General features: G+C 31.2%; 2 protein-coding genes across 5 annotated transcripts in view; both read left to right on the top strand.

Annotated features, from left to right (window-relative positions):
* Positions 1-6,076, top strand: part of LOC107444804 (nuclear exosome regulator NRDE2) — a 36,376-nt gene extending 30,300 nt beyond the window's left edge. For 2 of the 3 annotated variants that reach the window (XM_043054410.3, XM_043054411.3), the window contains exons 11-12: positions 169-240; positions 3,618-3,902. In XM_043054410.3, coding sequence (XP_042910344.2) covers positions 169-240; positions 3,618-3,755 — 210 coding nt within the window. In that variant the 3' untranslated portion in view covers positions 3,756-3,902. Of the gene's footprint in view, positions 1-168; positions 241-3,617; positions 3,903-5,896 lie in introns of those variants that run through there. The other variant, XM_043054412.3, reaches the window with a different exon arrangement.
* A 5,090-nt stretch (positions 6,077-11,166) lies between these two features.
* Positions 11,167-15,700, top strand: part of LOC147802107 (hemolin-like) — a 113,903-nt gene continuing 109,369 nt past the window's right edge. Inside the window, exon 1 of one of the 2 annotated variants that reach the window (XM_087153920.1) lies at positions 11,167-11,570. The gene's annotated coding sequence lies outside the window, so the exon portion shown is untranslated. The remainder of the gene's footprint in view (positions 11,571-15,700) is intronic. The other variant, XM_087153919.1, reaches the window with a different exon arrangement.

Here is a 15,700-nt window from a genome sequence, read left to right as displayed (position 1 = left end):
TTCCTATGTGTAAAATATTTTGTATATTTTGCAACAATTATCATGAAATTTATATTATTTCGTAAAATCTACTGTATTTTTTCCTATACGTGTTGGCAGCTATGCATGTTTTACAGTTGTAGTAATACTTTTTCGTCAATTTATTATTCCTTGATATTTTTCTTTCAGATATCCAATAAGCAAATTACAAAAGCCAAAAGCATTTACTATAGAGCTCTTCAAAATTGCTGTTGGTATAAGGTAGATATTATTTTATGACTAAATTATAATTTATCAACCACATGTTATTTTTTTCTTTACATAACACTCTCTGTTGTGGTAAAACTAGATTCCTCATCGTATTTACACTGAGTTTTAATTATTATTTGTATATTTTAAAAAAGAAGAAGAAGTTACGAAGAAAAGAAGAATTATAATTTATCAACCCCATGTTATTTTTTTCTTTACATAACACTCTCTGTTGTGGAAAAACTAGATTCCTCATCGTATTTACACTGAGTTTTAATTATTATTTGTATATTTTAGAAAAAGAAGAAGTTACGGTACTTGTTATATTCTAAAACAAAATAAGAAAGTGAATTATTTTAAAAGTGAGTTTTTGCTTTATATGACTGATTTGCTGAAATATGCATAACATATTTCCTAACATTTGAAAACCAAATTATTATCTTATTACCCATTAGCAAAAGGGGTCTTGGTTTGGATTTGATGGCATCCACGCACTTGTCAATTGCGTTCAAGAGTGATGGCAAACGGTGCGCATGCGTCGTCAACATGGCATGCGTTACTAAGGCGACCGCTGCTGTTTTTATTTTTATTTTCACTAGCAGGTCTTTTTAATGTATTTACATCATAATAATTTAAAGTATTTTTATATTCTTTTTATTATTAACGTATAATGACTGGCTTGACGGTGATTTTAATATAAATATGAATGCTGAAGAAGGGAAAAGTATTTTGTGATGCAGAGCCGGATTATACCTTTCGTAGGCCCTAGGCATAGCTGTTTTTGGGCCCTCCCCTCCTTCCCCCACTCCTCCCCTCTTTTCAAAATATCTGCTAAAATTTTCTTGCATATTTTTTTTTGCATTTTTATTAATATGGATTTTAATTCATGAATATGTTTATCGAACTTTATCTGCAATACCGACATACTGCCGATATTGCAGTTGATATCAATGATACCATTATGATTAGTTCGATCGAAAACTATGTAAACACTTCACGTCAACAATACAACAACAAACCAGCAAAGAAAACAGTGAAATTGATAGTGAGATTAATTACAAGAAATATTTATACAGTAGAGAACCAATTATCTGGGATGCTCGGGACCATCGCTATCTCGGATGTCTGAATTTCCCAGTTTTCTGGATCGACCAAAAAGTGTCATTAATCGATGTTTTATCGAACTCGAATTACAAGGAAATTACACAAAAATTTGTCAGAATCTGAGATTAAACTAAAAGCGCAAAATTTGGTGAAAATTTACTCATCCGATTTAGAGAAAAACTTTGTAGATGAATTTTTACTATTTTCAAATTTATATGAACATAAATCTAAACAAGAAATGTTGAAGGCTCAAATTAAAGATAAACTTGTGAATACTTTTCCTAACGTTCACATTGCATTAAGAATATATTTGTCGATTCTTGGATCAAATGCAGAAGGAGAAAGATCTTTCTCCAGATTAAAATTGATAAAAAATTATTTGCGTTCAACAATGAATCAAGATCGTTTGGCATCGCTCGCACTTATGTCTATTGAATACGACATTTTGCGTAGTTTGGAATTCGACAGCATGATACAAGATTTCGTTGAATCCAAAAATCGCAAAAAAGTAAGATTCTGCAAAATAATTTATTACCGAAAAATATTATATTTTTATTTGTATCTTCATAATTTTGTGCAAAATACACTTGTTGTTTTTAAAGCTAAATTATTTTTGTCAACAAATTTTTTTCTCCCAAGTTTTTCGTAGGCCCCTGAATTTCGTAGGCCCTAGGCACGTGCCTAGTGTGCCTATAGGTTAATCCGGCCCTGTTGTGATGTCTTGAAACATGTATATAGTAATTCTCATTCACTAGTTTATAAGACATGTTAGCTTGATTCTACGGAGGGGTACCCTGTCATAGATGAAGGTTGATATTGTCGCTATCTACTCTCCTCACATTGGGGACTTTCGAACCTGATGTGAACTTGCATACCTTAACAGAAACTCCCACTTGCACTGTTGCTACTCAGTCTCAAAACTCAACCGCCAATGACAGCACGGGAGCAACCACGACCATGAACTTAATACAGCTCTCACGATCAGCAAAAGTCCGGTGATCTTAATACAGCTCTCCCTGCTTCTCACGAAACAGCATTAAATCAACTAGAGGTATCTGTTCATTGAATTCTATCATAGATATAATTCTGGTGAGGGATATTGTAGTGTATCTACCACTATAAATAGTTGACCACTATAAATAAAAATGTAATTCCCATTCACTTGTTTATTAGACATGGAGGAGTACCCTTTCATAGATGAAGGTTGATATTGTCTCTATCTACTCTCCACACACATTACGCAAACGAAATATATGTAATTTTTTTTATGCTGTAATGAAATGCTGCCATAATTGCAAATGGCTTCCATGATGTTGAAATTTGTGATATAAGGAAAAAGCTCATTTTTTCTTAGGTACATGTGTATTAATAATAAATATTATAATGATTAAAATCAGGGATCTGTCCAGGGCACTTTACTACCGTTTAGCTGTACCTTCACAAATTCAACTTTAGGAAAACGGTAGTTTCACAAAATCCTTTTCAGAAAGGAAGTTCTATGATTCTCCTCTCTACCTCTTAAAATTTTGTTTTTGTATCCCTGTAAAAAACGTTAAATCCTGATTTAATTTCGGGTTGCAATGTAACCCTTCCGCAGGAGGGTTACATTGCAACCCGATGTAACCCTTACATGTGTATTGCAACCCGATGCAACGTAACCCTTCCGCAGGAGGCTTACATTGCAAGCCGAGTTTTTTAAAATGAAACAACGAGGCTCTTCCTCTGTAAACTTTACAGGAAGTCAAAGTTCGAACATTATTCTAAACAATCGAACATTATTCTAAACAATCGAACATTATCCTAAATATTCGTAATATTATCGTAAAATAATAACGTAATATTATCGGTTATCGTAAATATTATCGTAAAATTTATTCTATTCGTAAAATTATTCTATTCTATTTCTTCTTCTTTATGAAACATTTTTTCTCTGTGAATTTTTTTTTTTTTGTATGATTCAGTCAAAAATGTTCGCATAAGGAAAATAACTTCTGGTGCTATTACTGTTTAATGCATGTTTTTATTAAACTGAAGTTGCAATTTTTGAAAATATTTTCTTATTTTACCATATTTTGTGTTGATTTTTTAATATAATTTTTAATTTTTGCAAATTATGTCTGAATTTTCACAAAATAGGTGCCTCTCAAAAATACCTAGACAGACACCAGAAAATATATTAAAGCTTTATTTACTACTAAATATTTTTTTCATGTTTTCAAATTTAAGTAATATATTTTATACAAATACTCTGAGTCATAATTTTGAATAAAATTACATTTTATTAGGATTTAGTTCTGGATGGAGTTGAATTCTTTGAAGACGACTTAAAACAAGCGCTGGATTTCATGACTGAAAAACAAATGAGAATTCATACACCTCTAGAAGAAGTGAATTTGCTCATAGAACACTGTGTTCAGGAGTAACAGTGATGCAGATTTTAACTCTTTTTTTTAAAAATTTTGTAAGATTTTTTCCATAACTCAGTTCATAATATTTAAAAAAAACTAATCACTTGCTATTATACTTCTCCTGTACATTTTAAGTATGCTAATAAATGCAGTCAACTCCTACCCTTTGAAAGTCTAAACTTAGCGGATGATGCTCTGTTTCAAATCATTTAAATTTATACCTCATATAAAATTTTTTAGTTCCGCTTCCCTGTCAATTTTTTTTGAAGAAAAAAATGCAAAAAATCAACATATATTTTTATTTCATTAATAAATACAAGGAACTAAGACAAAACATAATACACAAGTACTAAGTTGAAATTTTAATTTTTAAAGTATACTTAATTTGCCATCAGTTTACTATCCCAAATTATCTCGGGTAAATGAAAAAAGTTAAATACAGTAGGGAACCGATTATCCGGAACGATCGGGACCATCACTATTCCGGATAACTGATTTTTCCGGTTTTCTGAATCGCTACAAAAAGCCGTTTTCTTATTGTTAAACCCAACTAAAAAAAATTTTTTTTTAGGAAATAATCTTGAAAAGAAGAAAAAACGATGAAGTAATACACTAATGATTATTTCCAAAATGATGGTAAGGTGAACATCTTTCAAAAAAGAAAGAAAAATCCTAAAATCTTATAAGGAAAAAAAAAATTTGTTTAAAAAATGGCGGGAAAATTTATCGAATTTCGTTCCGGTTCTCTGGTTTTCCGGTTTTCTGATTTCCGGATAACGGGTTCTGTACTGTATTAGTCTTTGTATATGTTCACATCTTCATCATCTGAAAAATCATCTGCATTACTTTTTCAAATGAACGTCATTTTTTAAACTCTTTTTTTCTATGTAAATTCATCAACCATCGTATTTACAATTTTACAAAGCACGTCTGCAGTCCCAAATAGCAAAACTCTCTAACAAAAATTGGCAAACTTCCAATAACAGCAGATTATTATTTGTTTTGCTTCTGGGCGAATAAAAAGGTGATAAAACAAAATGCATTGACGAATTCTGCTAGACCCGAGTTTACCCGAGTTAATAAATATTTGCAATGTATACATACCCGAGTTTACTCAAGATAATCAGGAAAGTGGTTTAGAAAAAAAAATTATTTAGTTTATTCTGGTTTTTAATTCAAAATGAAGTACACAAATCATAAAGAAAAGAAAATTCATAAGAATTTTTAATTGCAATAATTGGGCCTAGATAACCTGGTTGGCAAGGTGCTGAACTCACATTCGCGAGAGTTCGAATCCAGAAGGACGAAGACTTCTCGTGTAGTAAATGGTGACTAGTGCATGTTTAATCTGTCGGGTCACAAAGTCCTCCATAGTCTCATAACAAATTATGTCTCTTTGGGTACTGAATAGGAGATTGATTTTTCTCTGGCTCAGGGCAAAATTACGGTCTGTGGATGAATGAATGGGTCTGCCCTATAAGCAGGTGTGACGTATGGGGTGGCAGAAGTCGAATACTTGGCCCTAGATGTCGCCACTGAAAAGCAAGAACAATCGCACCTTTTGCCTTAATGGCCTACGTCAAGAACTACTTTGCGATAATTTTTTTAAAAAAATTTCACAGTAGATCATGGTGCGTAGTGTTTTAGAAAGTGCTTAAAGGTGCTTATTTTCATTTTGTGAAAGCCCTTTAAGGTGCCTTTTTCATTAGGTGTTTATAAAAGGTGCTTAATTTTCCCTTTTCGAAAAAGATATTTTTTTCTTTACCATGTTGATTTTGGCCACATATTATGCAAAAGCGTGCTTTTCACATTGTACGTTTTCACAATCTACGTTTCACAATCCATTTCGGCCTACCACCGGTCCACCTTGCGAGTCTGCATATGCGTCTACTAAGCTGAGCTTGGTGAGATTCTAGTGTTCGACTCTGCTGCATTTTGTAAGATATTCTCAATTTCAGGCCCTCGGAAATTGAATTGAAAAATCTCTCGATATTTTTATGGTGGCTAATATAATCAAGAAAAGAGTTCTTTGTCAGAAACTAGTTGTTTTATCATAATCATATCTAGTCTTTGTAAATTATTTTACATTTTGTTAATGTATATAGTGCTAAAAATATTTTTTGAGTTCTTAAAATGTGCTTATTTTTTGTTGAAAGATTTGGCTGCGCTCCCTGTTCATGTGTTATGGAAATAATGATAATGAGTTTTATTATTTGACTGCGAGTAAGGATTGTGTTTATAAGAAATAATTGGTTTTTTTTTTTTCAACTGTCACCAAAACAAAGAGGAACTTAGCATCTGTATATTCTTTGTATATATAATGTACATAAAATTGTTCATGTTTGACATAAATTATTTTTAAAAAAAATGAGTTTATTGCATTATTTTCAATAAAACCTTTCATAGCATGTTAATATTATCCTCAACTTTTTACATAATTTGCACAAAAAGGTATGTTATATCGAACTTTTAAAACATTTATTAGAATTGAATTTCAAAAAAATTTTGCGGTTCATTCGAACTGCTATCCGTTTTAATATTGAATATTTATAAACTATGTCATCAGTGCTCCCCTAAATCCGAATTTTAATCACTTGGATTTTTTTTTTAAATAAAAAATCACCACTTTAAATCTATTTTTTTTTAAAAATAAAAGCATGAAACTAGTTATCATTTTTGTGTAAAATTTAACACAAGTTAAACATTTTTATCAACTATAAAAATCTGTGTTTATAGGTTTACATATTTTTTTTTGGAAAATGGAAGCTATTTTCAACGTTCAGAGGCTATAGAATACCTTCTTTTTGTGTATTTAGTTTCTGTATCATCAGAACTTTTCTTTACATTTGTTATCAATATAATCTATAATCAAAAATAATTTTGCATGTTACATATGATGCGTAATTTTTGTATAATTATGCATAAATTTGCATGTTTAATTATCCCAGTATACGTGACACAGTGGATTTGGTGATGTTTGCTATCTGTAGTTGTAGATTCGGTGGGTTATTGTCTGCTTAGTAAAAACAGTTCGTTCACCAGGAGTTGGCACTCGGCTCCACCTCGTCGGACGAAGAGTTCATTTCAACGCGGGAGTAAGAGGAGAAACGTCTCTGCGCTTGAAATTGAGACAACCCTTAATGCATGCCAAACGCAAAAAGTGAATTCTTTTTCAGTCACTTACTTCGCTTTATTATCTGCTATTACACCTTTCGTTACTCTAGCTAATTAAATATATTTTAAATTTAAAAACTGCTGTTTTTCCAGTAAAATATCTCAAAAGGACAAACTATTCACTCAAAAGAGAGAAATATCAAATTTATGAAATATTTGATGTTAAAAGAATGCACATAAAGATTGCGAAATAAATATTTTTGTCTGAAATCGCCAAATAGGATTGTTCACATCCTTCTCCCCAAATAGCGAAATAGTATCGTCGGATACCACATGATGAACTGTTGAGCCAACTGCTGGTTAACGAAATATTAGCTTTTTTTTTCATATATTTATGCATTTGCTATTTTCTGTTTTTGCTCTCAACAATTCTTGGCAAGAATCATAAAAACATTGTTTCAACATTGGAAAAAAATTTCAAAATTGTGCTAGTGTATAACGTAAACTAAAATTTTACCTATAATCTATTATTGAACTGCCGAAAAAAATATATAAATAAATAGTTCCTACGCAACAACTAAGTATGTATTACAAACCTATTTCCTATCTTAATTCATCCACATTTCTGAGGTGACAAATTAAGTGAGTAGGAAAAGAAAAAGCCTTTAACCATTTCCCTTACCAATTGTTTTGAGGGGAAAAAATGCAAAAAGTTAAGATATTTTTTTTATTTCATTAATAAATACAAAGAACTAAAGCAAAACATAACACGCAAGTTATAAGTTGAAATTTTAATATTTTTTTTTTGTTTAAAAAATATTTGATTCGGGATAAATTGAAAATATTTAATTTATCCCGAGATATCTCGGACAAATGAAAAAAGCTAAATGTTAGTCTTTGTTCTTAAAACAAGGGACAACACAAGGTCATACTTTCCAAACGCCAGTGAAGTGATATGCCATTTTTTTATTTTTTTTTTCTGTTCAAATTCAGCAACCCTCGTATATAAAATAGCTCAAAATACATGTAAAGTGCCACAATCTAACAGCAAAACTTCCCATGACAACAGATTATTATTATTTTGCTTCCGGCTGAGTAAAAATGTGAAAACAAAACACATTGACAAATTCTGCTATGCACGAGTTTTCTTGGGATAATAAATAGTTGCAATATATACGTACCCTAGTTAACTCTGTATTACCAGGGAAGTGGTTAACTAAGCTAACAATAAATATTCTAATAATTTCACGACATTATGAAATTCATATCTAGGGCAAATCATTTCTCTTTTTAAGAAAGGTATCTCAAACATCCTTATTTAAAGGTGGGAGACATATTTGATTTTTTACTATGCAACCAAAGAAAAAGTTGCTTTCAAAAACTGCAACCAAAGCAAAAGTGAAACATCTGAGAAGTTTTTTTTTTGCATTATTTTTAATTTTTGTGCATAATAAAAATTAGATAATTTTGCATAATAATTTTGTGCACTAAAAAATTAGAAATAAACTGGAAATTAAAAAAAACCCGTAAAATTAATATTTTTATACATAAAGTTCATACCTTGATTATTTTTAGAAAAAGTTAATTACATTCAAAGTTAACTAATACAAAGTTACAGTTAATATACAAAGTTTAATTATTATAATAATATTATTTAAAACTGTGGTTCCCAAATGATATTCGCTGAACCCAAGGCTTCCCTGGAAGAGTTGCAGTGGCTCGGAGGGTTAATTTTTTTTTTAAAACCAGTTATGATTTCTTTAAATCTTTTATTTAGATTCTATTAGTAATCTGTTAGATTCTCTCAATAATGTTTTATATCTTATCTACCCGTGAACGGAATCTTATATACAATCATTTTCATTCGATATTTTATATATAATCACTGTGAAAGGAAATAAAGACTTTTTTTCTCAGCATTACGAAAAGATTCCCTAAAGATTAGAAATTGAAAGGGAGTTGCCATGAATAGGAGGCGCTGGCGTTTGTCAGCTGTTGAGGCCTGCAAGGGGCTGTTACGCTGACAAAGAAGAAGAAAAGATCATCACCCTGTTCTCTGAGTCTTTAGAGCTGTAATCAATCTTACTTCTAAGTTGATTAGGAAAATAGATCCTTTCTCTGGTGCATGTGACGACTTATTGTTTAACTGTTTTCAAAATTTTATTACATAACAAATTAAATTTTTAAAATAATATTAAACTGCAAATATGGTTATGTATGAGAAAAATTTGAAACAAGAAATTTTTAAGGAAAGAGTGTTCTACACAAAATATTAAAAATGCTTTAAAAGAAATAATTAAAATAGATGTTAGACGAATTTACTTTGAACTTCATTAGCCACTTATTGTTACCATCAATTTTAAAATTTGTTGCAAGATTTTTTTTTTTTATATATATTTTGTCCTAAAATTGCATTTCTTTCCTGACTTTTTTTTTATCCCAAAATCAAATTTCTTGACAATTTCAGGCTCACGGAAATACCGAAATAAAATACTTGAATTAATGTATTTGAAGAGTTCTTCAATTACATTAATAACAAATTATGGCTTGCAAAATATAATATAACTGCATATCTCTATTGGCGACTTTCTGAGGAACATCCCTGAGAACAATCTGCACACTTTTCATTACAATTTTTATCCTCGGCAGAGAAAATGGTAGCCCATCAACCTGTGCACGAAGTCGATCACTTCATGGTACTAAGGCTGTTTTTTAATTAAGGATCGTTTAAAAAAAAAAAAAAACCGAAGAAAATTTTCATGAAGAAAAATTATTTTTTGATTCGACATACGTTTCTCGTTTTTTTTAAAAATCGTTGCTAAGTTTGCTTAAACACTTATCATACCATACAACTAGATTTAGAACACCCTCTTCATATTAACTAACGACTGTCACGACTTTTTTCACTTCTTCGTTGCCACCAGAATGATCTCTGCGGAAAATATGAAAAAATCACTTAGCTCAAGGTCTGGGTTATATTGAGGAGTGGTCCAAAACTTCCCATCCAAAAACTCGGGACTGCGCTGTGAAGAGAGTCATTGTCATAGAGTTGCAAAATTTCCCGTCACAATGAGAGGGAGTTTTGTTGCTGTCAGTGAATGTATGCAGCTGACAGGTGTTTTGCAGACTAAGAATGCATCAATAACCGTACCTCATATGATTTGTTAAACTTGAACATGTTAAAGACACAGAACTGACCATATAGGTTGCCTACACAGCTGTAACTAAGTACAGTTGTTCTCACGGAATGCCAGGACGCTACGCAAGCATTCATTGCGACAAAAGCGTCACATATTAGTGTACACAACAAAACTGTCCTTACTTTAAAAACAGACCACCTAGAACAGTTTAAGGAAGACCTACACGGCGATCCCTTTGCAGGTTGATCAAAGTGGTCACCCACCTGCTCACTCACCTGTCATCGGTGATCTACCAGAAACCGTATCTTGTGGACTTACAATTCTAATTACCTCTATGTTCCTTTTTTTTTCTTGTTTAGCTGCATCAACTCATTTTTAATGACCAATAATCTTTATTAAGGCCTACAAGACTGTTTAGGGGTAAAGGAACTGGCCTTGTTTCAGAAAAGTTCTGGGTTCGAATCCCGAGCAAAGGCATGGATGTTCTTTCATTCTCTGTACTTTCTGTTCCTACTGTGGGAACAACGTTGACCCACCTCATAGGGTACCCCTGAAAGAGTGGCCAAAAATTCTGCCCTATAAAGGCCTGAATTGACGAAATACTAACACAAGTAGGCATTAGAAATATAAAAAAAAATCTTTATCAAGTAAAAAAAATAATGAAACTTAAACTTTATTATTTTAAAATCATTTTTTTATATTATTTTTAAAAAGAAATAACGAGTAATCAATAATTGCAATACTAACATTGAAATATTTAAATTATACATTCCAATATTTTCATATGAAACCCAACGTACAAAGAGAAAAAACACGGATTACTTTCGATCTAATAATCGGATCTTCACGTACTAAAACTCAATATTAATGGTTTGGGAGGGTGACCTAAAATGTGTTAATGAATCAATGCAGACGGTATTTAGAATTAACTCAGACAAATAAAGAAAGGCTCTTGGTCGGTTTACACAGTTATTACACTTTCCCTTATGGAAGTGGACTGGAATGTCGCTCCCCTCAAGTTCGTAGAATAACAGGTGCTTCGGCTTTCTTTGATGTTTCCTGTGAAAACTTTTACTTTTCCGCGTTTTCTTATTTCTTAACCGTAACTATCTCAAATATTTAAACACTTTAATTTTTATTTTACCTTCCTACGCCTGCCTTAACCGTAACTTCTAATTTTTTCCTAACTGCAACTCGTTTTCCAATTCAACCTGCTGACTTCACATCGCGCATTCGATTTTCGTCTTTTTCTGGATCCATTCTCCGTTAAATGAAGCGTGTTTTTTTTTTTCACCTTCCCCGTAAAACGGTTAGGAAGGATGGCGCAAATGAACATTCATCTGTTGTCTTCTTCAAAATAATTGTAATTTATCCAATCAACGTATTTTCCGTCTGAGCAATGTGTCCAACAGATCACCACCTTCTTTCCGGAGACCTATTCTACATTCGCAATTCTTCAGCAGTATGTTGCTGTCACAACTTACCGAATAAAGATTTGTGTTCCTGCTGCGTAACGTCTGGTTTTCTGAGTGATGTAGATATTCGACTCGTTCTTTTTCAGCACTGGACTGAGAAGGTATTGCTTTTTCTTAAGTTTTCCTCTTCAAAATGTTTTTTTTTTGTTTTTTTTGTAAAGACTGCCACAATTTTGGTTTTCTGAGTTGTTGTCATACAACCATTCTTTAAGCATTGCCCAAGTTAACATTATAAATTTATTTTATAACCCAGCGCTATACGACAGTTTACAGACAATACTTTAAGTTTTTGATAATTTATGTTGTACGTGGTTTTTCTTCAGTGCTAGAGCTAGTGAGCTACTATACTGTTCGAATTAATTGGGACAAATTAAAAAAAAGTGATTTATTGAAACTTTAGCTTTTAATCATTACATACCTTAAGTTACATTGATACACGTCTGTATTAATATGAAGTATGTCCTCCTTTAGCAGATATGACTTCAAGAACACGTTTTGGCATTGATTCCACTAGTGTAGCGTACATGTTCTTGACTTCATCGTCGTGGAACCATGCTTGAATAGCACTTTTTATCATTTGTTCTGCTGTCGTGCAATTCATCTTGGCTAAGCGATTTTTTAGAATATGCCACATATTCTGAATGGGATTTAGGTCTGGTGAATTACCAGGCCAATCAAACACTTTTATTTTGTTTTCTCGCATAAAATTCTGGACCAGTTTGGAATTGCGACAAGGGGCCAAATCATGTAGAAATGTTTCGATGAATGGAACAATCCTACTATGTAATATATCGATGTATTTGGCTGAATTCATCATGCCTTTTAGAGGCACTAAGCTTCCAATGCTATTTGTTGCGAAGAATCCCCAAAACATTTGTTTAGAAAGGTGTTTTACTGTCTGTTGGATATGATCTGGTCTAAGACTTTCGCCTTCACTTCGTTTAACTACACTTGATTTTTGTCCCTGCACAAATAAATGTGTTTCATCACTGAAAACCACTTTCTTCCAGGCATTTACAGTCCATTTTTGGTATTTTCTGGCCCATGCTAAGCGTTTTTTCATCATTTTCTGAGTTAGAAATTGTTTTTTCCTTGGTCTCCTTGCCTTATGTCCAACTTTCTAGAAGCCTTTTTCGTACAGTTGAAGTACTCACATCAACACCACAATCCAATAAATCCCTTCGGAGGTCTGTGCGCGTCTTTCTTGGATTAATTTTACTATTTCTTATTAGATTTTTATCAGTTCTTGGAGTAGTTTTCCGTTTGCGTCCACATTTTCCTTTTCTTTTTGGAGAGGATGAGCCGGAATCTTAAAATGTTCTAAGAATTCTGGAAATACTAGATTTCCCTACACCAACTGCTGTAGCTATGTCTCTTACAGTCATAGAAGTGTGCTCATTAAGAGCTATAATTTTAGAGCGCTTCCTCGGACTAATATCAATCTTTTATAAGCACATAACTTGTGTTAGACTAAACTCAAAATTATAACCACCAGTTTCCACACTGAAATGCTCACAACTGAACTACAAATACACTAAAACCAGTCAGACGAGTAAATTATAGTGAAGGTCTATCCGTCACCGCAGCTCAAGGCAGATATAACTGGTTTGAAGTGGTTCGGGACATCACTGGCAATCCCATACCAACTCGAATGAGAAAATCTTGCTTGTCCCAATTAATTCGAACACTATAGTATATTCGTCATTAATCCAGCTGTAGTTTATATTATATACTTAAATATCATTTTCATCATTATTCCAGAAATAGTTTATATTTTATACTTAAATTGAGTAAATGCATTTCAATTGAATTATGACAAGTTATATTCATCATAAGTCCAGCTATATTTTACATTATATACATGTATATACTACATACTTGCATTTAATTTAATATGACAAGTTATATTCATCATGAGTCCAGCTATAGTTTATTTTAAATGCTTGTATATACTTGTATTTCAATTTTATCATTAGTCCAGCTATAGTTTATATTATATACTTGCATTTCAATTTCATTTTTAGTCCAGCTATAGTTTATATTATATACTTGCACATACTTGCTTATATTATACTTGCATTTCAATTTAATTATGACAAGTTAGATTCATCATTAGTCCAGCTATAGTTTATATCATATACTACCTTATATTTGCATTTAATTTAATTAAGACAGGTCATATTCATGATTAGTACAACTATAGGGTACATTCTATACTTGCATATATTACATATTTGCATTTAATTTAATTATGACAAGTAATATTCAGCATTAGTCCAGCTATAGTTTATATTATATACTTGCATTTCAATTTCATACTTAGTCCAGTTGTAGTTAATAATATATGCTTGCATATAAGTGCTTATATTGTATACTTGCATTTCAATTTAATTATGACAAGTTATATTCATCATGTTTCCAGCTATAGTTTATATTATATATTTGCTTATATTATACATTTGCATTTAAATTTAATTAAGACAAGTAATATTCATTAGTCCAGCTATAGTTCATATTATATACTTGAATATATTATATACTTGCATATATTATATACTTGCATTTCAATAAAAAATTATAGAAAGTTATACTCATTATTAGTCCAGCTATATTTTATAATACATACTAGCCTAAACTTCCTTATTTTATACACTTGCATTTCTGTTAAATTATGACAAGTTATGTTCGTCATTAGTCCAGCAATAGTTTTTATTATATGCTTGCATATACTTGCATTTAAATTTTATCATTAGTCCAGCTTTTGTTAATATTATATACTTTCTAATATTTGCTTTAATTTATTTATTTCAAGTTATGCTCATCATTAGACCAGCTATAGTTTATATTATATACTTACATATATTTATTATACTTGCATGCATTATATACTTGCATACATTATATACTTTCATACATTATATACTTGCATACATTATATACTTGCATACGTTATATACTTGCATACGTTATATACTTGCATATGTTATATACTTGCATATGTTATATACTTGCATACGTTATATACTTGCATACGTTATATACTTGCATACGTTATATACTTGCATACGTTATATACTTGCATACGTTATATACTTGCATACGTTATATACTTGCATACATTATATACTTGCATACATTATATACTTGCATACATTACATACTTACATACTTGTATTTCAAATCAATTATGACTAGCTATATTCATGAGTCCAGCTATAGTTTCATTATATGCTTGCTTATAATATAGACTTGCATTTCAATTTCATTAGGAAAAGTTATTTTCATCAGGAGTCCAGCTTGCAATACTCGCTTATATTATATACTTGCATATACTTGCATATAATACATACTTGCATATAATACATACTTGCTTATAATATATACTTGCATATACATGCTTATAATATATACTTGCATATAATACATACTTGCTTATAATATATACTTGCATATACATGCTTATAATATATACTTCCATATACTTGCTTATAATATATACTTGCATATACATGCTTATAATATATACTTACATATACTTGCTTATAATATATGGTGGTGGTGGTACGTATTCCTCTTGGGCCGGAACAAGGCTAGACCACGTCCAGGAGACCGTTTACTGACAGAAAATCAAGCATCATCTGCGGAACCTCCAAAATAATCTATGGGCTTATAATATATGCTTGTACATACTCGCTGATATTATATGCTTGCATATATTCGCTGATATTAGATACTTGCTTATAATATATACTAGAATATACCTGCTTCTAATATATACTTGCATATACTTGCTTATAATATATACTTGAATATACTTATAATATATACTTGCATATACTTGTTTATAATACATAGTGGTGGTGGCAAGTATTCCTTTTGGGCCAGAACAAGGCTAGACCACGTCCAGGATACCGCTTACCGACAGAAAATCAAACACCATCTGCGGATCCTCCAAAATAATCTATGGGCTTATAATATATACTGGCTTATAATATATACTTGCATATATTCGCTGATATTAGATACTTGCTTATAATATATACTAGAATATACTTGCTTATAATATATGCTAGAATATACTTGCTTATAATCTATACTATAATATACTTGCTTGTAATATATACTTGCATATACTTACTTATAATATATACTTGCATATACTTATAATATATACTTGCATATATTTGCTTATACTATATGGTGGTGGAGGTGGTGGTGGTACGTATTCCTC

Source organism: Parasteatoda tepidariorum, chromosome 10 (genome assembly GCF_982258835.1).
Source record: "Parasteatoda tepidariorum strain Cologne lab strain chromosome 10, Ptep-v5.0, whole genome shotgun sequence".
Taxonomy (NCBI): Eukaryota; Metazoa; Arthropoda; class Arachnida; order Araneae; family Theridiidae; genus Parasteatoda; species Parasteatoda tepidariorum.
This window is presented reverse-complemented; position numbering and strand designations above follow the sequence as displayed.